The sequence below is a fragment of the Grammomys surdaster genome, unplaced genomic scaffold, assembly GCF_004785775.1.
Source record: "Grammomys surdaster isolate TR1022 unplaced genomic scaffold, NIH_TR_1.0 172, whole genome shotgun sequence".
Lineage (NCBI taxonomy): Eukaryota > Metazoa > Chordata > Mammalia > Rodentia > Muridae > Grammomys > Grammomys surdaster.
In genome coordinates, this window is record NW_021604620.1 from 3,527,111 (window position 1) to 3,551,220 (window position 24,110).

Here is a 24,110-nt window from a genome sequence, read left to right on the forward strand (position 1 = left end):
CCACTCACCTGGTCCTGGCACAGAAGTTCAATTTTCTCCTCTGCCAACACAGCGATGTCCTCCTCCTTCTCCTGCTCCGGTTTTTCGTTATTAGACGAGCTGGTGGTTTGGGACTCGTTGTCCAGGTTGATAATCTTCTCGTAGACATGCTCCATCACCTTCCGGACCTGCAGCATGTCACTGGCAGACAGCCTGTCTCTAGAAAAGACATGAACAAAATCTCTCATTATTCTTCATTTGTGTCAACATCTCAAGATAAATGTTGCACAGACACCTGAAATCAATACATATTTTCAGTCACTGCTTCATTCACTTGAGAGCTGTCAGGGGAGTTCCTGTGCTGCCTTCAAGGGCTCATGCACACAACAGCCACTCGTCTTGTATGCCTCCAAGTCCACGCCTCAAGCCTAGGCCGACCCACCAATGAAGTACCAAGGGCCCAGTGTTATCTCCTACCGCTGTAGCTTCAACTAGAAGGAGACAATGAACACCCCAGGCTAGTCATGAAGCCACAGCTTGCTCCAGACCACAAACCCAGCATTACACAACTGAAGTCCCTCACTTCCACGTCCTTCTCTCTGGTATCAGTAAACTATCACCATATCTCACAGCTACAGTTTAAACTGTTCAAGGCTCTTGAAGTGGAGTCATTAAATCCACTTAAAGTGGTGTCTATGCTTGCTATAGTGCAATGTGTGCACATGGAGGAGATGGTGGGGCAGGCAGAGGTGCAGGTGGAACACTACATTTCAGTCTCACAAAGGTCACTCCTCAAGTGTTTGCTGGGCCAGCAGGAACTTGTCCTGTGTGTGAGCTTGGGAATCCCTGTGACAGTTTCAACAGCCTTGTTGACTTCACTCGCTAGCCATAAATACTGATTATGGTTCATACTTCAAGGTCTCTGTTGTAAGCTTCGCTTTGAGCCACTTCTGCCTATCAGGAATTTCTAGTGGTTACTGGATGCTCTGTGACCTGACACTGAAATTCCGAGTCATGAAGCCTCTGACTCGCTGTATTTTTTCCTGCCATCCTGTGTGGGAGCACGCATCCCCATACCATTTCTGGTATCTTGAGCAAGCTCCTGATTGGGAAGTCTGTCTTTGGGTATTCCACCCACCCATAATGTGCCGAAGTGAGATTCCTTGTCCTTCTAGAAGGCTCTGTTCAGAGCTGGTTAGCTCTCACCGTCATCCTTTCCTAAGTGTCTGTAAAACCAGCCACCACACACAGGCTTTGTCCTCAATGGAACTGTTTGGTTTGGAGACTCCAGATCCTCCTCTAGTTACCTCCTAGGAACTGGGATTACAGGTATGTGCCATCATACATGGCTACTTGGTCTTGCTATGAAATCTTGGCTGGCCTGGAACTCACTCTATTGCCTAGGCTGGCCTCACCCTCTGCCTCTGCCTCCAAGTGCTAAGATTTAAAAGGCATGTGCCAGCAATTATGGGTTAAACTTAATTTTGACAGGAGACAAAATTCATAGCAATCAGCCTTCAACCTAGCACCTGTCCCCATATTATAAAGTGAGCTAAAGGACAGGGTAGCAGCCACAGTGACCAGAGTAAGGAAGCACAACAGTTACTTACTTTTTTAAAGTTTTTGCTCCTGAAGATGCATGAGGTTGGAGGTAGAAAGGAATTTTGTTGAATTTGGGCATATTTTTCTGAAATATTAAAAGTTTAAGAGGTATAATAGTTTCTGTTAGCTGATAAAACTAAAATGCTGTCAACAGGAAAACAATTTACAAATAACCATTTTTATAATAAAAATGACTTTTAATTAAATTTATAGTAAGTTATCAATAGAAGTATGCCTTAAGAGAAAATTTCTCAGCAAGTATGATGTTTAGCTTACAATAAAAATAGATGAAGACAAATTATATGTAGTATTAGTGTCAAAAATAGTGGTATAGCTCTTCTAAAATTATCATTCAAGGCATTTCAGGAAAACAAACCTAAATTTTTAAAGCTCCAAAAATCAAAATATTGGCGCTGATGACTAAAGGCCCCAACAGAAGTTTAAGTGTTCTGAGAAAGCCCCAGGACATTCTTTTGAGTGGACACTTGGGTACTGGTGGGCCCACTGTCCAGTGGAGAGGCTATCAGGCCCTCCTACCTCTGACAGAGGGAGGTCTACTGTGACAGCTGAAATGATCCAGCCAGCTTTTCTTGGAGCCCGTGTCATAGTGTCACTAATGCACTCAGGTGAGTTCTTACGGGAGCCTGGACAGGGAAGGCCATGGAATACTAAACAGGTGTCACACTGGCTAAGTTCTTGGGGTATGTCTGGGATAGAAAACAAAGCTCCTAAAGTTTCAAGAGATGAAATCCCTTTTCTTATGGCTTTAGGAATATACAAGTAGTCAAGAGGACTCATGAAAGTCTAGAAACAGAATGTGTCTGCGGGAATTTAGTACACTATACAGACAGGGTAGCATTTCAAATTAGCAGACAGGACAGATCCCTACAGAATGCATTGGCACACGGCTTAGTCTCTGGAAAAAGTTAGAATGTCACCTCACATCGAACACAAGAATGGATAACAGACCAAAAGGGCAGAGAAGAAAACGATAAAGTTCGAGAGCTCATATAAAGGATGCTGTAAGTCGGGAGCTATCTAACAAAACATGGAACTCAGCCATAAAAACTCAATTTGATTATATAAAAATTAAGTTTTCACCTGGGAAAGAACCTCGAACAAAGTAAAAGTTTAATGAAGGCACAGAGGAGTCAGATTAATTGGCAATGAAAGATTCACCTGTGAGTCAGTAAGACGATGACCCAGTTAGAGAAGCGGCAAAGGACACAAACAGGCAGGTCACAGCAGAGACACACAGTCAGTATGAAAAGACTCCTAACCTCGCCATGAATAAACAAACATCCACACTGAAGTACCAGACAGTACTTGCTGATGGTACAGCAAAGGTCAAGTGTCCAGTGAGCCGTGGCTGGGGCAATCGGGTATTCAGATACTGTTGGCTCAGTGTCTACTGTCTTTGTGAGAGGGCAATTCGGCATTATCTATCCAAATTTAAAATGTGCATACTCTTTGATCCAGCAATTCCACTTGTAGGAATTTATCCTAAAAGGTACACAAAGATACATATACAAGGACATCCACAGCAGTGCTGATTGCAATACAAAACACTGGAAACAACCTGAGCCCATTAATAAGGGGCTGATCAAATAAAGAACGACACATTTACACAACAGGACAGGGTGCAGTCCTTTAAAGGGAATAGTCTGTAAGTACAGGCATGAAGAGATGTCCAAGACTATTTTTAAATAAAAGAAAAAAGTTGTAGCACACTGTAACAAATTTTATGCAAAATTAAATGAACTATACACTTACATATGCACACAAATAATATGTGCTCGTGTAAGTGAAGAAAGTGGCAAAAGCTGCACCAAACTCCCATTAGGTGCCCCCTCTGGGAGAAGAATGGGTGGGAAGAGGTGGGCACTTAAAACACTGATCACATTATAGAATAAGCATATATTGTTGTTCTGACTGAAGCCAGACAAAGATTGGTATGTAATAACTATCAGACGCATCTTCACCTTTGGAACTTCAGGAATGCAGAGGGGATTCCGCTTGGCAGGTGACTTTTGTTACAGTGTAAGACTTAACGTCATGGTCTGGGAAAAGCAAAGGGCAAAGTGGGAGTGAAGGACACTTACATCCACAGTGATGTCAATCACCCATTGTGGCACCGTCTCATTGAGAAGCATTGCCTCAGTCTCGCCCCCAGAATCCCGGCAGAGCAGCCTAGACACAATCCATCAGGTAGTCAGTGTCATGACAAGCAGGGGGACATCAGAGGAGGAGCCCTCACAGCGCTCACTGAGGACAGCAGAGGTGATGGGAGAGTAGGGAGACCTGGGCCCTGATCAAGCTGCTTCTGAGTCCTAGGTCACCACAAGAAGCACTGAGCCCAGGGTCTAGCCAGTGCCATGCACGGCACAGACTTTGCCTGCAGTGAGGGCTGTAGTTTGATTAGTACGCTCAGGAACTAGCACAAAAGAACAACGTCTATACTCAAGGGAAGGCAGGCATCACCCTCACCTCTGACCATACGACAGATACTCTAGCACTTCGCTCTGCTCCACCCTCCACTGGGCTGGCTCTCCTTCCTGGAGGGCCAGAGAGTATGTCCCTGTACCCCAGGTTGAACCAATATAGATCACAACAGTTTGCAGGATCAGCCTTGCCCTCTTGCCTGGCCCAGTCTCTCACAGGCAGGGACTGCTATAATGCTATCCGATTCCTGCCTCTGGCATATCCACATTGGCAAAGTGGCAAAGTGTGTGTGTGTGTGTGTGTGTGTGTGTGTGTGTGTGTGTGAATCTTACCTGGGTCCTTCGCTATTAACATTCACTGCACCAGGCATTAAGTATCTCAAGGAGATGACACTCTTAACCACAACTGCTCATGTCTGTTTGGGTAGCATTTCCTAGCAAGAAGGTTGGTTTATTAAGCAAGGCCTTTTTCAGGTAGGACCTCTAGTCCTTCTCATCCATACCTGAATAGTGTGCGCCCTCCAGCTTCTCCAAAGATCACAGGGGTATGGGGGGGCACTTGGAAATAACCATTTCCCTTCTGTACTCGGCTCTCCTGCTCCCCACTCACTAGGAAAGATAAGCAGGCTGTTAATGCTGAGACTACAGCTTCTAAACACTGATCACACAGGCTATAAACGCTCCAACATTTTAAAAATAAAAAACCCTGGGGCTGGAGTGGTGGCTCAGTGGCTAGAGCACTGGCTGCTCTTCTAGAGGACCTGGGTTTGGTTCCCAATCCCACACAGTAGCTTATACCCATCTGTAACCCTAGCTCCAGGGGATCCAACACCCTTTCTGGCCTCCTTAGGCACTAGGCATGGAAGTGTTGCCCTTACATACACACATACAAGAAAATTGATATACATCAAATAAAAATGAACAAATCTAAAAGAATATTTAAATCAAAACCCTGTTCCTCAGTCAGCATTAGAAATCTGAGTGGAGGCAGCTGGAGTGAAGGCTCTGCAGATTAAGAGGATTGAGGGCTCTTCAGAGGACCTGGGTTTAGTTCCCAGCTTTCTAGGTCCAGGACATCTGATGCCCTTGTCTGGCCTTCACATGTACCCACAAAATAACTGGCATACACATAATTTTTTTTAACTATTAAAAAAATAATAAAGGCATAAACAGGTAAGAATTAAATTCTTGATAAAAAGAATGTGGTATTTTATATATAAGAGCAGAGAATCTCATCAGAGGTCAGTATGCTGCCCACTGTGAAACAGCCCCCTTTGGAGGACTTTAATACAAGAAATAAATGTAGTTGACTCAGTGCCTGAGCTGCACGCACAGCCCCTGCCAGTCCTCAGCTCCCTGAACCTGAGCACAATGGCGCCATGTAGCACTTGGGAGGATCTGTGACAACTGTGAGAAAGCCAGAACAGACTTCTCAAAAGGAGAGGAAAGGGCAGGGAGACCGCTGGTATAAACATGTGTCTTAAATGTACTGGTGCAGAGGTAACAGCTTCTGTTTCTGTTCTGAATATCAAACAGATATATGGGGGCTTCTTTTATCTGTGAGAGCCACATCCCACAGTGGTCTCACCTCCTGCAAGCTGTCTCAATGCAATGGATAGTCTCACTTAAATGCAGGAGAGAGACAATTAACTGGGCATACCACAGGTTATGTCAGACTTCAGCACACTATGTTAAGTACTCCTTGACCCATGCAATTGTCACTTTTCTGAACAAACACACACTAACCATGGTTCACTTCATTCTCTTCTTCGTCCATGGGAGTCACATGTGTTCTGGGCCAGTACTCCAGGAGCGCCTGTAGTAGAAGTCCTCCTAAGTTCACTGTGAGTTAAGAGGAGAAATGGGAGTTTGTTAGCTCCAACCTAAGACAGGAAGTTGGCAATGTTCACTATCGGGCAGGGGCGGCTACGAACAGGGCAGTTATGGACACTTGGAGGCAGGGGTGCTTCTCAGGATGAGGATTACATGTGAGGCCTTAAAGAAGCTATACATGGAGGCTTGGTGGCTTCTGAATCAGCACTGTTCAAACTGTTACGACATTCTTTTTTCTTTTCTTTGTGAGTTCAGCCTGGGCTTTGACTCATCTTCTTTCTTGCTACTCTCAAGTACAGGGTTAGAGGCATGTGCTCCCATGCTGGGTACACATGCTGTGGTGGTTTGAATAGGAATGTGCCCCTCTCCCAGCCCCAGCCCCATGTACTTGAATGCCTGGCCAATAGGGAGTGGTACTAGTAGGAGGTGTGGTCTTGTTGGAGTAGGTGTTAGAAGCAGTATGTCACTGTGGAGGTAGGCTTTGAAGCTTCCTATGCACACGCTAAACCCAGTGTGACACACAGTCTCTCCTTGCTGCCTGTGGATCAAGATGTAGAACTCTCTATTCCTTTAGCACCATGTCTGCCTGGATGCTGTCATGCTTCCTGACACGATGATAATGGACTAAACCTTTGAAACTGTAAGCCAGCCCCAATTAAATGTTTTCCTTTGTAAGAGCTGGCGTGGTCTCTTCAGGGCAACGAAACCCTAACTAAGACATAAGACACATCCTCAGGCTTCCAACCCAAGACCAGAGACAGGCATGCCTTGGTGCTTGATCTCAGAATCGAAGCTGCAGAGAAAACACTACCCTGCTGTTCAGTGGCCACTCTTTTCTATCCTTTTGGTGGAGACAGGAGTTTTACATTGTAGCTAAGGCTGCCCTGGAACTCATGGCAGTTATCCAACCTAAGCCTCCTAAGGGCTGAGATTACAGGTATGAGCCACTATGTCTGGTTTAAGCTGTTCTTTAAAACAAAATAACAGGCTGCTATTCACAGAGATACTCCCCTAAAGCCAGCAACCTTGTATTTGTACATGTGTTGGATTGTTACACACAAAATTCTTATTAGAAGAGTGCTGAATGAGATACAGTGTTAATGATATGCTTGGGCAGTGGTGATGTACATCTTTAATCCCAGCACTCAGAGGCAGAAGTAGGCAGATTTCAGAGTTTGAGGCCAGCCTGGTTTACAGAGTGAGTTCCAGGACAGCCAGGGGTATACAAAGAAACCCTGTCTTTGAAGCAAAACAGACAGACAGACAGACAGACAGGAGTTAGATGTGGGGGATGCTTACAAAGATGACCAGCCACCTTTTTCAATCAAAGACACTTAACTCACGTTTTGGGTCCGACCCATCGGGACTGCTGAAGCCAGCATCTTTCGCAGAAACCCAGGCAGCGAAGCAGTCACTTTCATCCAGAGTAATGGTCAGCATCTGTTGGAGGTACAGTGTCAGCAGCTCACTCTCTCTCCCCTCTTCCCCAGCACCTGACCATGCAGCATCTGTACACTAGACTAAGGTTAAGCTCGCTTTACTCAAGTGCAAGGCTCCAATGACAGCATATTAAGACCGGGGAAAGCAACTGCACACATTTAAAAACAACAAATTCCTTAAGAATAATTAGGGCATGGAGGGGACCGTCAATTATCCAAAATCACATAAACACCGATTGCCTAACTCACCCCTGTTTTTAGGTCTACTGAGAACCAATTTGGAACATACACCATTTTAAATCTTTTCTTAATTTCATCTTCAAAGTCCACTTTGCCCAAATCTTCCACTTTGCATGCCTGCATAAGAAAGCACAACGGTCAGGAGGAAGCAGGGACCAACTGGCTGATCCTTCATTCTTCCAAATTTCACATCTGCATAAATAATTCTAAAGTATATTTCAAAAAGAACACAGCCAACTTCTTTATTCTAAGGCTTTTAAATAACTATCTGCTAGTAAACTTTTAAATTAGTGAGTTGGAGGGATGGCTCAGTGGTTAAGAGCACTTGTCGCTCCTGCAGAGAAAATGGGTTCAGTTGCTAGCGGCCACCAGCCTCACAACCATTCACTTACTCCAGGTCCAGGGAAACTGGTGCCCTCTTCTTACCTCCCTGGCACCAGGCACATACATGGTGCACAGACATATATGCAGGCAAATGCTCATACACATAAAAAAAAAAGTATTAATCTTTTTTAAACTGAAAATCTTTTCTACGGGTGTGTCAGTAATTTAATTTTTCTAACATTAAGTTCCCCTGACACACCTAGAAGCACTATCAAATAAATTTCAAAACAAAGGGGAGAAAAGTAACCAAGAAACATGTTACAAATGCTTGCTTAACAAGTGCTAAGTTCCTTTCACACTCAGCTGGTTCAGGGAATAACCGAGAGCTTTCCTCTCCTGACCCTCTTAACAGTTCTATGGCTGGAGGGATGGCTCAGTGGTTAAGGACACTTATTCTTGTAGAAGACTCAAGTTCAATTCCCAGCACTGATATGGTGGCTCAGAACCATCCATAATTTCAGTTCCAGGGAATCTGATTACCTCTTCTGACCTTGGTAGGTACCAGGCAAACACATTTATGAAGGCAAAATACTCTTACATACACAATTTAAACAGTCTTTTAAAAAATGCATTTCTGAACACCTCTCATTCTAAAAATGCAGTACTTCCCCAAAGCCTTAAACATCTTTGGTGCTAGGGCAGTTTCCAGTTATAGTTTTCTTTAGTGATGAACCCCAACAGAGTGTCTCCTGACTGCTCAGTTCAGCATTAGCATGGCTTTCAGTGTCCCAGTAACCTCCTCACAGGTAGACATGAACTCTTCCGCATCCCATTGCTCCACAATGTCCCAGGGAATGCTTACACCACTGTAACATACCCAAGTCACAGGAGACACCCATTTCCCAGAAGTCTATGTCATTTCCACATAGTCCTTGGTCCTAGCTGGCACCCCCAGACCATTCTTCCTTAACTCTCTGGAAACCCAAGCCCAGTTCCATTCAAATGTGACTACAGATGGTATGTCACCTCTCAGACCGCCATCGTATCTGTCACCATAAAGTCATTGTCTTCAGCCACAACTGGACCATTACTGCTATCTGCAAGTGCATGTGTGCATGTGAGTACGCAAGCAAGCCTGGACAGAAACTCCTTTTGTCCTTCCAGAGCAAAAAAAACCAAAGGTGCCTTCTGGTTGTGTTCTGGTCTTCCCTGGGAAACTTATGTATTATTGACAGTCCCCACTCCCAATGGATTCTTCTCCCGAGTAGTGAAACAGGCTCAAATTCTTCCTCCCTAAACATACCTGAACGCACACACACACAGACACACACACACAGAGTAAAAACAGTCTCCCCTTGGCTCTAGCTCTCTGCCCCACTCCTGTAATCCAGGGACTTCAAGACAGTCTCTTTCTTCCCTGCTGTTAACACTGAACCCACTGGCTGCTGCCTGAAGCAGCAGTCCCAGAATCCTACTCTCATGACTCAGGCATCTTACATTAATGAACTCAGCTCCTTTCTGAAACCCTCACTTGTCCTTGAGCTGTCACTGGCTTCTGGTTTTCTTACCCATCTTTATCACACACTGGTGGCCTCCTTCTAAAATCCTTGACAAGAATGACAGCCCAGTTTATTCTCTTCTTGGTCATATTTCTTGGAAATCCTGACAATTCCCATGACATCATCTGCAATGCCCATGCTGAGGGCTGCTGTGTGTCTAGCCTGCGCAGGTGTCTGCCTACCAGGAGAAACTCACATGTACCATTTTCCTGATAGCTGGGCTGCCATCATCTGCCTCTACCACCTCAGTCCACAACAGAAGCACAGGACTCCTCCTCATGTCCTCCTCTCCTTCACATCCTCCACTGTCTTTCTTTTGTGTCCACCCATCTCACTGGAGCAGATTCCTACGTACTGAGCCCTGTCTTGCATGCTTTCGAAATATGCCCTTGACATCACCAGAAAGATGGGTTCCCCTTATTTCTGGGTTGAAGCCACAGGTTCCAGTAAGTCCAGCAGGTCATGTCACTGGTCACTGGCTACAGACTAGAACACAGCTCTGCCCTCTCCTTCATGTCCCTAGACTTCCTTGACTTCTTTACCCCGTTAGGCTTATTCTATACCAGATCATGTGACCTCAAGATTTTCAAGGTTCATATCCAGACATGGGAAGCTGTTGTTTGCAGATGACAACCATGACACATATACCCTGGAGCTCCACCAAGTAGAACTCTATCCTATCCAGATAGCAGGGTTCTACTGAGAACAGCTACCAGACCAAGAACAGGGGACAGAACCACAGGGAGAACCAAACTGCTCGTTTAACTAGAAACACAGTGTGGCAAGACTCTCGGGTATGTGGAGATAGTAAGTGACACAGAGGGGAGGGAAGTCTGGGAAGAATCAAGCAGTTTTGCTGATGAACAATTAGGGCTTTTCTGGATCCTCCCAGTTACCATGGGACACTTTTGTAAAAGAAAGGACAGGACAGAACAGCTCTCCTTACAGTCCATCAATGACCCAGCCTCAATGGCAAGAGCATAATGACGAGAACCTTCCAAAGTAAAGTAGCGTTCCATATGATTTGTAGTACAGTGACCAATGGTTTACATGCTTAAAAAGGTTAGCTACCAGCATACCATCCAATATCCAAAAATATTTACCTCCAAATAAGTATTACTGCAAATAAATACTGATTATCATGTACAGAGGAGGAAAGCTAAGAAATACACAGCACAACAACAGGTACTCACCTTCAACACATCCCAGTACGCCACATTGTTATTCGTATCTTTGGTTAGTATGTGTCGCTTATCATTTAGGATGTGGCACTGAATGATACTAGCGCCCCCTAAAGGAAGAAAAAAAAACAACTGACAAAAGACAGACTAGTACTCATTGTCAAGTGGCGCCTATGTGCAGGTCTGGTGACAGCTCTGGAGCTAGTTCTCCCCTGCTGTCTTTACATGGGTTTTGGGGAGAGAAGTCAGGCTGTGAGGACTGAGCAGCAAGTGCTGAGTCAGCCTGCCCCTGGCCTCTACTCCAGCTCCTCACCTTCCTCTCCTCTACCTCCTCAATAGCAGTCTATTCCACAGGCTGCTAAGAGCCACAGATGAACGTGCCAGGCAGGACTGTAATCCTAAGTGCGAACATTAAATGCACCCCCCTCCCCTTTTAAAGCTCACATCTGACCGTCTCTGGCTTGTGCCCAAAGACAAGATTAAAGATATTGTACTCTGGCTACTGTGTTGTAGGGTAAAATATGAACAAGAGGATAGTGCCACATTATAAAGGCAGCCCTTTTGTATACTGAAAGCAAAAGGTGTCATGTCCTGTTTGCAGCAAAGAGCTGGAAGACACTGTATCAGACTCAAGGCAGATACAGAGAGCAGCAAGGTTCTCACACAGATCCAAACACACAAAGCAACCCTCAGGTCTGGGAGAACAGATCTCATCTGTGTACACGCACGTACTGAAGCACCCCACACAAGCCCTCATCTGTACCAATAGCCATTAATAGAAATATCAATAAAAACTCATTTCTTGTGGCTGCTGGTAGGCCCCCATGAGCCCCACACCCTTCACCCCACACCCTTGTCCACATGGGCAGCACGGACGGGACCCAGTGAGTTACTTAAACATCGCTCATGAAGGGAGGAGGAGACATCTGAGGAGGTGTGAAGGGACCAGAAGAGAAGACCCAGGAGTGGACACAAAGGAGACATGTGATACACATGGCAGAAACAGTCAAAGAACACATCCAACATGTTCTTGAACACCCTGCTCATCTCTTACCATCACTTTCTTGTGCTGAAAGCAAGCCCACGGTACTGGGCTTTTGTCTGTAGCAGCACTGCATTTAAACAGAGGTCCCCACTTTGACTGTCATCATCCTCATTAACTATAATCTCATTAAAGTCTGCTTGCCTGTGGCCTTACCTTTAATAACTTGGTCGGGCTGTGTGCAGAGGGGCGTTATGGGGTTTGTACAATCATTGTCATAATCACCGGAGGCTCGAAAATTATGAATTCCCTTCAGTGTCTAAAGGAACAAAAATTAGTAATTTCATCATCTTATGTTCTCTAGGCTTGTCAAGTGTTGAGAATGTTCTAGTTGGAGAACTAGTAAATGTTGAGGTATGGCAGCTACACAAGACACAGCCAGTCATAGCAGGGAGCCATGGGGTCACCCAGCAAGAAACCCCCAACAAATGTTAAGGAGAGAATGTTGAGCTTTCTAAAAAAGAAAAATTCAAAATACAAAACCCAGTGCCCTCCAAACAAACAACAGATGCACAAGACGGTGTGGTGTTTGAATGAGAGTGGCTCATATATTTCACTGCTTCAAGGATTAGGAGGTGTGGTCTTGTTGGAGCACTGAGGGCAGGCCTTGTGGTTTTAAAGCTTATGCCAGGCCCACTCTCTCTCTGCCTGCAACTTTTGGACCAGCTGTGAGCTCTGAGCTATTGCTCCAGTGCCATACCTGTCTGCCACCCACATTCCCCACCATGATGGTCATGGACTAATCTATTGATTAGTCCCCAGTTAAATGCTTTCTGTTGTAAGGTGCCTTCTTGTTTTATCACAGAAAAGAATAATAACTAAGACAGTCCCAAAGCAGGGCACTATTCCAGTAAAGATTTTAACTGACTGGCAAAAGGGCATTCACATAAGTTCTGCAGCTGGCCTGCATACAACCCCTCCTCCTAGCTCCCAGAGTCAGCTATGCAAAAAAGCTCGGCTCCTTAGGTTTGAATACCGTTAGAAAAATGGTTATGTGGACTGTCTGCTTCATTCTTTTTGTGTGTTTAATTGAAACAGTGTCTTGCTATGTAGCTCAAGCTGGCCTTGAACATGCACCACTCCCATCTGTCCGTCTCCCAGGTAGGAGTTCAGTCATGTACCACACACATGGCTAGACTGCCTACTCTCGGGTGCAGTATTATAAGGTCAGAAGCTGTCTAACATTGACTGGTTTAATTAGGCAACACTCAGATGTTCTAAGTACAGCAGCTTGTATCCTAGCTGGTAAAAAAGAAACAAAGCTTCATTTGCCCATGAATGTCAGGATTGCTCTCACAGAGGTGTGTGGATAGGGCCATACTGAGCCTCTGCTGCTGCTAACTGGTATATCTGAGATAGCAAGTCAACCACATGTCTACAGACTTGTCACAAGCACAATCACGCACTTACCCACTTATTTACTGTGGACTTTGTTGTTGCAACCCAGATTGCAGGAGGGGGATCTGCTGATCTGTCAAGTTCCATCTAAAAACCAAACACAAAAGTCTTCTTTGTCTAGGGCTGATAACTCTGAGCTGTTAGCCTAGAGGTGAGCTATTCGCACAGTGACATCAGGGAGCAGCACTCCTTTGTCCATACCTGTACATCACCTGCACCAGGCTTGCAGCAGTAAAGCTGTAGACGCACAGGGAAAGCAGTCTCCAGACGAGTTGCATCTTGCAGAACTGGAGAGGCTGCACGGTAGGCGAGCACCCTCCCACCAGAGGGCTGCCTGCAGCTGCTCCTGTGCGCGTGTATGTGCACGTGTATGTGCACGTGTGTGTGTGCACGTGTGCACTTGGCTCACGGTTTTAAACTAGGTTAACTGTTGAGACCTAAGTGGACTCAGTCAGAGGACAAGGACTTTCTGAAACAAAAGCAACATTCTGTTTCTGCTACTCCAGTTTTTATTCTGTGTGTGTCTGCCCTTTTCTGAGACAGGTTCTCGTATGCCTTTGAAGTCAGCCTTTGGTGGCTGTCATGCTTAGCTACATTCTTTCTTAAAGGGCAAATAAATTTCTTCCTTTTTTTTTTTTTGAGAATGTTTATAGAAAAAAATCCTAATACAGTGAATATGAAGTTAGCCTTCACCCAGGGCTAGGTTCACCAGGACCACATCACCACATGCCCTCTGTCCTTCCCAAATGCTGTACACTGAATGTAAGCCATGTATTTATACTCCATATGAAACCACTCCTCGTCCAACATCAGGGCGCAGCCGGAGTGGGAGGAAGCATTTCTTTTTCTTTTTTTTTTGTTTTTTGTTTTTTTTTTTTTTGAGACAGGGTTTCTCTGTGTAGCCCTGGCTGTCCTGGAACTCACTCTGTAGACCAGGCTGGCCTCGAACTCAGAAATCCACCTGCCTCTGCCTCCCAAGTGCTGGGATTAAAGGTGTGTGCCACCACTGCCTGGCTTGAGGAAGCATTTCTTGACTCTTGGCTACCAGGAATTCTCAGTGACTGTTTTCAACATACAGGTACCCTGGGCCGCCTTCTTTAGCTTGCCACCCATAGCCAAGAGCTGCCAGCACCTGCAGTGCTCACATGGCTGAGTCTCTTTCATGATTGCTTCCTCTGCTTCCCTGGCAGACGCTTCCCATCTGTGCTGACTCCACCAGGGCTGCAGGGTATCTGCAGTCTGAAGCAACTGGCTCTCCTTCAGGACCTTCCATTCCTCAGGGCTGAGGCTGAGGCTGAGGCCTTAACATCCAGACCTTTTTGCTTTTCTGTCTGTTCACAGACACCCTTAACTGCTCATCTTCTTCCTTTTAAGGACACGGCAGGAGAGCCAGGCAAACTCTGCAGCATGCCTGACACAGCTTCACTAGGATTTACTGGTAGAAAAGTCACCCATGCCCCAGATGTACTTCAGATGTCACAACCTGTGTACACTGAGACTCTTCTTACCCTGTTGAGGATGAAGGGTCTTCTTGACTCCGTATCTGGTCCACATTTAGCGCAGATTCTGCTGCACATACCCAAAGCTCACAACCTCAGTTGGGAAACTCAAAAAAACTCAACATACCTTGAGAACTGGTGCTTTTTCTTCACAGATCAGCACCCGAATGTCAGGGTTCCTTAGGTCTGTGCAGTAGATCTTCCTGTCCCGTCCTCCAGAATATACATGTGTGAAGGCATCGTTGACCTGTAGGGCCCAAACCCCTTCATCATGGACTCGGTATGTTGCTATACATCTCTGCTGGCCAAGGGACCACAGGCGAATTGTACCATCAGAACTCCCAGAGAGGCACTGCAAACAAAGGAAACAAGGTGAGGGTGCTTCTAGGAGCAAGCCAATCTGAAATGACCAAATCCAACACGCATCCTCCAGCAGGGGACACCAGAGCAAACTTGCCCTTGTCCTCTCTATCCAGCTGCCTGATGGTTCTGTAAACACTAATGGTGAGTTATATTTGGAAGATCGATTACTGAGGCAGGCAGAGTCTGAAAGCCACTGCAGATAAGGTGGTAGTGATTTCAGAACAATCATCTTCCCTGGGAACTTAGTAAAAACATAAACTCTTGGGCTCCATCCAGACCTAAGGAGGCTAAAGTCCAGCAGGGTCACCAATGGATGCCTAGCAGGCTTTCCGGGTAACTCCCATGTTCTAAGTCTGATGGCACTGCTCCAGGCCAATGAGCCTGTCAAACTGTAGAGAGGTCTAATGGAATGAGCAGACTACAAGGTTTCCTCACAAACTGGGAGGAGCATTGGGAATTTAATCTCCTCTTTTAACTAGCTCACAAGGGAAGGACTCATCCAACCTGGGTGTGGGAGAGCTGGGACATGGGACAGGCCCAAGGGGGGGCTCCCTATGTAGAAGATACTCCTCTGAGGTGGCAATACTCTCAGGAAAGCTCCAGTGCTGCATCCTAGAACATATGTCTACAGAGAGCAAGGTCTGGCAAAGATAGTGTTTTGCAAGTCCACTTCACTTAATACTGCGCAACAGCTAAGGACCAGATCCAGCCTGCACAGCTAGAAGCAGAGGAGAAAGCACAGACGTTGTAGCAAATGAATACATAACACAGAAAAATCTCGACAGCAGCTAGCCTTCTACTGCTAGGAAAGGAAGCCACAGTGAGAACAGGACAACTGCTTTAAAGAGCCACTGCCACATAGCACAGCATGAGGCAGTTAACAATGTCCTGTTATTGTACACCCACCCCCCCACCCCCCACTAAGGGCCCCCTTAATGCCTGCTGTCTTGTAGGAGCTAGCAGAACCAACAAAACATTTCTCACCCTCCATCCTCACCTCTCTTCCACTGGCTAAAAACGTGAGATGTCCAACAGGAGATGATTTCAGAGACAACGCAAAGGCCCACACTGATTGCTAAAGCACACTTACTCAGGCAGACCAGGCAACACTGGCTTCCCAATGACAGCAGTGGGGGCACCCGTGTGTAGGGACCAGGTCACTATTGGAGAAGTTGCCTGATGCTGTGATCCCAGACCCCTGAGATAGGTTTGGGACTTGAATGAACAGAAAAACCCCGTGGGTGGCAGATGACTGCATCTAAAGACCCAACAGGCAGCTTTCAGAACCGGGCCCTGTCGCTATCACGGCTTAGAGCAGACAAAGGTGACTTTAAAGGGGTCGCCATCTGACAGTTAAGTCACCTCACACAGAAGCACATTACAACTCACAAAGAAGAAATGACCGGACTGCAGTGAACAGGAAGAGCAGTAGGCTTTTGAGACCACTTCTAGACTTACATCTACAGATAACAGAGCAACAACAAAACTGCCTGTGGGGTTTGAATAGGAGTATCCCCCAGAGACTCCTGTGTTTTAATGGATGGCCATAAGGAGTGGCACTATTAGGAGGTGTGGCTTTGTTGGAGGAAGTGTGCCACTTGTGGGGGCGGGCTTTGGAGTCTTCTATGCAGTGGAACAGTCTCCTACTGCTGCCTGCGGACCAAGATGTAGAACTCTCAATTCCTTCTCCAGCACCACGCCTGCCTGCACAAAGGCCAGAAGAGCGAACTGGATGCTCCTGGAGCTGAAGTTATAGAAGGTTCTGAACTACAGACCTGTAAGTGGGGAATGGAACTCCAGTTCTTTGCAAGAGCAACAAGTGCTCTTAACGAGCCACAAGTTAGTATCCTCAACACTGAAAATTAGGATGTAAATCACACGTGTAGCTTAGAGTTGAAATCAACTTCCCCAGCCATGCCTAGAGTGGGGAGGCTGAGCCCGCACACAGTCCTTACCTGTGTGCCGTCCCTGTGCAGCAGCAGGGCCTTCACATTGTCTGTGTGTCCTTTCAGCTTCATGAGTTTCGCACACGTTCTTGGATCCCACACTCTTAGAACCTGCCAGTTTTTACAGAGTATTAGATAAACTGGATTGGATATACGCAGCTTTTGAAAGCACCTGACTTTTATATCAAATGCCAACTATCACATTCTGGAGAGGAAATACTGCTGTAGCCGGTGTATGGTGTCCACACACTTAAGAATACTTTTCTAATGCCAAAGTCACACAGCCCCATCACTATATGCACACGCAATTAATACTTCCCTATCACTCACTAGACAAAATTACTGGTGTTTTATCATTTTTATCTTTTGGTTTGTTTTGAGACAGGAATTTGGTTGTGTTGCCCAGACTGGTCTTGAACTCCTGGACTCACGCAATCATCCTGCCTCAGCCTCCTGAGTGATGAGACTACACATGCTATCTCACTGAGCTCTGTGTATGTATTTAAGAACTGAACAGAGGCAATCACTCCATTTTCTTGGGTTCAGAGATATTGGCAAGGCCTCTCTTACCTTCTCAGTGGACCCGGATACAATGATTGTTCCCAGCTGGTTCATGGCCAGGCTATAAATGGAATCTTTGTTTCCACTTAAAGAAGAAGCTATTGAGGAGAAAGGAAGGTCAGTGTTAACAAAATCACCAGGTGTTCAGCAACGTGTCAGCAAAACCCACAAGCTTACACACTTGACTTAAAAAAATCTTATCTTTACAAATACTTTAAGAAAATAAAATCTATCTAACAGAGATAATTCCAAAGTATCATCAAAATTAGTGTTTTTTTTTCTTCTTGGATTTGAGTATGTGCAAGTGCTTAGTATATATCTGCTAAATTGAACTGTGCTGCCATTTAAACCGGACCCACAGAAGCAGTGTATTTCCAAAGATGGGCTGGAACCCATCTTGAACCCACCAAAGCCACTATATTATTCAAAGAAAATACAAAATGAAAACAACATTTCACATACAAATCAGGTCAAATAAAGAACCCAAACCCCAAACAAAAATCTAAGGCAACACTTTTAGCAAGAACCATGTCCATGCCCTTTTATTTGGAAGCCAAAGTAGAACTCTTTCCTCAGTGACTGATTCACAAATATACACAAGTAGGGAAGTTAGCACATGTGAGGGGCTTATAAACGCCTGCTTCTAAGTATTCAGCAAATGTTAACTATTACTAGTTTGTTTGCTATGCTCATAAGCCTCTAAGCAATTCTAGGGCAGAATCTATGTCACTAAGCCCATGTCTCTGACCTTCTATATTTCAGAGGCAGGTCTGTCTTACAAAGAGGGGGTAGGGGGGGAGTAAGCAAGGATACAGCAGTCAGGACTTACCTACTTAATCCCTGAAAAACAAAATAAAACCAACCAACCAACCAACCAACCAACCAACCAAACAAACAAAATCTTCAAGGAAACAAGGGAAAGATACGCTTTAGATCTACGCATACTTCTGGGCAAAACAACACTGAATGTTATAAGCACTGAAGACATTATAAACAGCAGTCTTTGCATCTGCTCTTCCTGGAACAGACTAAGTCATCCTAACTCTGTAACCATGCCATGGGAGCACCTGAGTCACACACTGGAGTCACATACCACTATGTCTTGAATACCTCATCTGGTCTAGGCTAGGGCAGACTCTGCTCCTACAAGAAATTCTCAGAGCTTCAGCCTGGAGGCTCCCACAGCCTGGCCTAATGCAGTGCTGAACTTCAAGTCTAGCTGTGTGTAAACCTGACCCAAAGTTTATCAAGCAGCCATACTAAGTGTCTCTACACTTCCTCTAGAAGCACGCTACCCACTCTAGCTTTTCCAGAATTGCTGGACTCTTTCAAGTTACTCCGAAAGCCCTTCTCAGCTACTACTGGAAACATTCGCTCCCTGGGTATTTCTCATCGTGGCCAATAACTAAAAAGCTTGTAAAAGCTGTAAGAAAGACTTGGAAGTCAGAAAAGAGTTTGCATTGCCAGACGTCACCTTCTTAAGAATATTGGATATGTGTGTCTGGGGCAGGGACAAGCAAGCCATGTATGCTGTGGGAGACAGTGTGATAACACAGAAAGACTCGTCTACCTACAGGAACTCTTAGCCATGCAGCCAACATATGCACATGCACATGGGCTAGACAGGCTCCAGCTGGGGAAGGTACTAAGTTCACAGCGCAGGGATGAGCTAGCTCCTAGTTCAATCACACTCAGACTAGAAACTGTATGCAGAAGTCCTCTCAAAATATAAAGCACTGTCTTAATGCAAAAGTGTGACTGATATTGTATAAACCATGTCAACTTAGATGGCTTTCAGAGCTGCTGCAAACGCCTTACTTGTGACGGTGTTGTTTGAGGCAGTCAGTGCTGTCAGAGTGTTTACATCCCAAAGGAATATCTGTCTATCCAGCCCAGCCGATGCTACCAGCTCTTTATCCTTGGCATACGCTAAGGCCTTTACATAGTCCTGTAACAGAACAGACACACTATGATCTATACTGTAAGAATTGAGTTCCAAACATGACAGAAGACCGAAGTGTGGACATTACCTTATGCGTCCTGAGTGTGGACATGCAGAATCCTTTATGTGCATTCCAGACTTTTACTGTTGTGTCTGAAGAAGCAGATATTACTAGAAGAGACAAAAGAGAATGTCTTGCAACTTGAAGGTTATCTTCTAGCAAACTGATGATACTTCAAACAATTGTTTACATATGCATGCTCAAAAGCTCTTACCAGAAGTTACTCAACAACGTCTCAGAGAGACATGTGATGTACACACCTATCACTGGCTTTAATTAGTTAGGATGAACTACTCTAATCTCCCAGGTAAAAAGCGCTTAATTTACCTGAGAATAATTATTCAGACTGCAGAATCAAGAAATGAAGCTTACCATAATAAGAAAAAGGTCATACTAAATAAACACACACACACACACACACGCACAGACGCACAGGCACAGTATGGGGGTCTATTTATCTACAGTCCGAATTTGTGTAAAATTGTAGTGATCAGGTCAAATGACTGAAAGGAAGGCACCTGGTAACTAGCACTCTGCCATATCTCACTGTGGTTCCAGCGAGTGTGCATTTTTCTGCATCTATGCTGTGCTTTAACAAAAGTCTTACAGGCATGGCTCACTGCGTGCCTCCCGTTTCAGCATTAGGTATCTCCAGCACCCACATAAAAAGCTGGGTGTAGAAGCACACACCTGTACCTACTATAACTCCAATGCAGCAGAGCTGAAAGCTCAGGAGTTAGCCAATCTAGCAAATCAGTGAACTCTAGATCAGTGAGAGCCCTTTGTCTTAAACACTACGGTGTAGCATGATAGAAGACACCAAATATCAATCTCTGGCTTCCATGCATATCCAAATGTGCACACACAAAAGACTTACATAAAAAAATAAAAAGAAAAATGTATCAGACATTGTAAAACGTAAGAAGCCTGAGAAGAACTTACACGTTTTCCCATTGCAGCAGAGCACGACATCGTTCACCCAGTCTGTGTGGTGCTCCATAGATGCTATGTATGGATCTTGCTGAAATGGAAAACCACAGAGTTTACTACAGAGCAAAACCCATAACAGAGTGCAGCCACGCTCAGATTCTTCATTAAAATGGCACACCATCACACTTAAATTAAATCCAGAGTGACACTTCCCCAAATAGCAGACGCTTTTGGAGAGCTAATGCAGAAAAAAGTTTGTTCAGGATAGTGTCCATAACAAAAGCCTAGGTTTCCACAGTTGTCCTACACACAACTGTGGCAAAGATCACAAGCTCTGGGCTAGGCATGGTGTGGGGAACAGAGTGCGGAAGGACAGAAAGAACGCAGGAAACCTGAGCAGAGAGAGCTGAATCCGTGGTGCCTGTGGTTCACTAGGGCAAACAGACAAGCGTGGGCTTTTAGCTTCCATCTGCTGATGGTAAGCCTTCAGTGAGTCCCTACACTACCTGTCCTTCAGAGAAGACAATGAGGAGCACCCCAATCCAGTCACCAGACTTGTACCGTCAGGTTCAACTATGAGAGAGAGCCTTTTTCAGACAGTGTCAGGTTATGTCCCACGGCCAAAGAGACACATTCATATACTTCATAGGAAAGACAACAGCTCTTTGCATGTCGCATGTCTAAGAACTGAGCCTATGCAATTTGTCATAAAGACCAGGGAAAAGATGTTTGAGGGCAGGACAGACAGCCAGATTCTTCTAGGCAAGGTCATTTAATTTTCTCTTAATTTGTTAAAAATACTGCAAAATCTAAAAAACTCAATAGTTTAATTCAAACACGAGTCCCCATGATGTGCAAAGGCAAACACAAACACACGTTCTTACTTTCATGCTTTTGACACTGCTTTCATCTGCCCAAGAGCTTAAGGCCTGCTGGACCGAGCCCGCTCGCCAAGTGCCCTCATTCTGCACTGAACACTGGTTTGTAGCGCGGGCTAGAAGACAGACTTAGAAAACAGGCTCTGGCACCAGCGGTCTAAAGTGCATCTGAGCGCCAATTCACTGCCACACCAAGCATTTAGCCATCAAGTGCTAACAGCCTTGAGAGAGACTGCAAACTCAGACCAGGGCGAGCATGAGGGATAAGGCACACAGTTAAGAGGTCAGTAGGTACGCCTCACCCCCACTGTTTTCTACAGCATTCACAACGCAACCTTCATTCACAGCGCAACCTTCAAAACGCCCAAGAGCTCCCCCATTGATTGCAGCTCTCCCCATCTTTGCATTTCCACGCCCCTCCCTGCTTAAACCAGAGGCTTTCAAAACTGAGGTGCGGGCCAGTGGTGGAAGGGTGCTTGTCCAGCACGCACAAGGCCCAGAACTTGATGCTCAGCACTGCAAAATAAACAGCAAAGCCTCGGGAAGCCCTCAGGAGCAGAATAGCCTTCACAGCTTCACACTACCACATTAGGCAGGAAGACCCTAGCGTGGTGTGAGGCCCTTAATCACTTTTGTAAAGGTATGCACACTCCACATTTTGTCTTTCTACTTTCAGCCTCATTATCAAGAGACTTTTCAGATTCATAACTAAGCCAAAATCCTGTGGAAAGTGCTCGTTCCGCACTTTTTTTACTTTTTTAGCCGAATATTTTTACTCCTCTGTGGCAGGGAACTCTTAGAGCAAACTAATTTATGGCACCCCTGAGTTAAGTAAAAATACTTGTGAACTTTCCTGGAGGCGTTTTCTCACAGGCTTACAGAACTCTGGCGATGTCTTCATAGAATATATTAAGAAGCTCAGTGCTCAGAGATTAAAGCCCAGACTGAGGTAAGGAGTTGCATCCGACAGAGCCACTGGTCCAAGATGTGTGTTAACCCAGACGCACGACCCGTGCCTTACCTTGTGCTGATTGACACTCCATATTCTTATGATGGAGTCTCGACCTGCTGTGAAGAGTCTGTTGAGTGCGGGATCCAGCTGCAGGGCATTGACTCCATTTCGATTGTACTTCTCCACTTCATCTCGAATTACATAGGAGACCTGACAGGCACCAACAAAAGCCAAGCCGTGGTGAGGCGTAGCCTACTAGTACCAATTCCAATACTAAACTAACGTCAGCTAATGGAGTCTGTTTATCTTACTTCAGGAGGACTGAAGCGCTGTGAGAAGAACAGCATTACTGACAGCCCGGCTCAAAATAAGCAGGTCTGCTTATGGCTAATGACCCAGACACCTAGGTCCTCAAGCCTCCTCTCTGCCCTCATTTGTCTAATCCATTTTCACCAACCTTTCAACAGTATTTACTGGAATATACCCAATATCCCACTGAGGCAGGACAGTCAGTTAGGAAATAGAGGAAACGTGGGAAGAAGCAGCCACCTCCACCAATCCTGATCTGCCTCTCGCTGCCAGACAGACACCAGGACAAGATCTGTAAGACCTTACAAGTAAGACTGAAAAGGCTGGTGCCCTGTGCTGTACATCTGAATGCTTTATCCCAGCACATCCTCCTTCATAGCATGTATGGCTGCAGTGCACATAAAGCCCATGGGCGACAGAACACGAGAGCAAGCTTTCCTTAAAGCCCAAAAAGCAGACGGAGCAGCTTGCCTCACTCATGGCTGAAGAGTGAAAATGTACAGGAGGTGATGAAGTCCTTGCATGACTGGAAAGGTCTCTCTTCTACTCTCACATTTGAATAAAAAAGTTTGGATTTGAGGGCTGATTGAGAATTGCCTGGCATGCCCAAGGCCTGAACTCCGTCTCAAGCATGACAAACAAATAAAAACAAAGATGGATGTCTGTGTACGAAGCTCCTTTAGTTTAGCACCTACTGTCACCACCAAACTCTACACTGTCAGTGTCTATCAACAAGACCTCATTTGTATTTTTCTCCCAGACCTCACCCTACCCCAGGCTATCTCCCAAGCTTTTAGAATCCTCTTGTGTTTCGGCATTTCTGGATTTTTGTCCTTTGCTGTGCATTTAGAAAGCACTTTCAATCTAGAAGTTGTGGGGCTTCATGTCTGCAGATGATGCCTGTGTGGTTACTGTTGTGTCTGTTTTCTTTGTTCTTCTTGAGTGTCCATCTTCGTCGGAAAGTGGAATTTTCTAACTGACCCTTTATCTTTTATACAATCCATATTATCTCTATTTACTTCTGAAAAGACCTCTCTTACTATTTTCATAACTTTTAATATTATTCACCATGTAGCCCAGGCTGGCCTGAAACTTTTTTTTTTTTTTTTTCGAGACAGGGTTTCTCTGTATAGCCCGGGCTGTCCTGGAACTCACTCTGTAGACCAGGCTGGCCTCGAACTCAGAAATCCGCCTGCCTCTGCCTCCCGAGTGCTGGGATTAAAGGCGTGCGCCACCACCGCCCGGCGCTGGCCTGAAACTTTTATGTAGCTCAGGATGGTCTTGAGTTCCTAACTCTCCCACCTCAGCTGCTCAAATGTTGGGACTACAAGTATGTGCTACCACCCCCCAGCTTCTACTATTGTATTTTTTTCAATAAATTATAGTACAATGAAAAACAGAAACAATATCTTTAATAAGGAAATGGCTACACTACCATACATTAGGCTGGCAAGATGGCTCATCAGGTAAAGGTGCTTGCCACACAAGCCTGGAAACCTGAATCTGATCCTTGGAATCTACGTAAGGTGGGAGGAGAGAACCCATTCACAAAGTTGTCTGTCCTCTGACCTCTGCAGGTACCATGGCATGTGATCCTCACTCCAACAACATTAACAAAGATTTAGAAAATT

General features: G+C 45.4%; 1 protein-coding gene across 2 annotated transcripts in view; it reads right to left on the reverse strand.

Moving 5' to 3' along the window:
• Wdr48 (WD repeat domain 48) overlaps nucleotides 1–24,110 on the reverse strand; it is a 31,658-nt gene that overhangs the window by 2,418 nt on the left and 5,130 nt on the right. For both annotated transcript variants that reach the window (XM_028767277.1, XM_028767276.1), the window contains exons 2-18: nucleotides 22,240–22,380; nucleotides 20,353–20,431; nucleotides 19,438–19,520; nucleotides 19,226–19,355; nucleotides 17,417–17,505; nucleotides 16,856–16,957; nucleotides 14,665–14,889; nucleotides 13,051–13,125; nucleotides 11,797–11,899; nucleotides 10,611–10,708; nucleotides 7,544–7,651; nucleotides 7,199–7,295; nucleotides 5,769–5,864; nucleotides 4,526–4,631; nucleotides 3,684–3,771; nucleotides 1,590–1,666; nucleotides 9–198 (exon numbers count right to left, since the gene is read on the reverse strand). In XM_028767277.1, coding sequence (XP_028623110.1) covers nucleotides 9–198; nucleotides 1,590–1,666; nucleotides 3,684–3,771; nucleotides 4,526–4,631; nucleotides 5,769–5,864; nucleotides 7,199–7,295; nucleotides 7,544–7,651; nucleotides 10,611–10,708; nucleotides 11,797–11,899; nucleotides 13,051–13,125; nucleotides 14,665–14,889; nucleotides 16,856–16,957; nucleotides 17,417–17,505; nucleotides 19,226–19,355; nucleotides 19,438–19,520; nucleotides 20,353–20,431; nucleotides 22,240–22,380 — 1,887 coding nt within the window. The remainder of the gene's footprint in view (nucleotides 1–8; nucleotides 199–1,589; nucleotides 1,667–3,683; nucleotides 3,772–4,525; nucleotides 4,632–5,768; nucleotides 5,865–7,198; nucleotides 7,296–7,543; nucleotides 7,652–10,610; nucleotides 10,709–11,796; nucleotides 11,900–13,050; nucleotides 13,126–14,664; nucleotides 14,890–16,855; nucleotides 16,958–17,416; nucleotides 17,506–19,225; nucleotides 19,356–19,437; nucleotides 19,521–20,352; nucleotides 20,432–22,239; nucleotides 22,381–24,110) is intronic.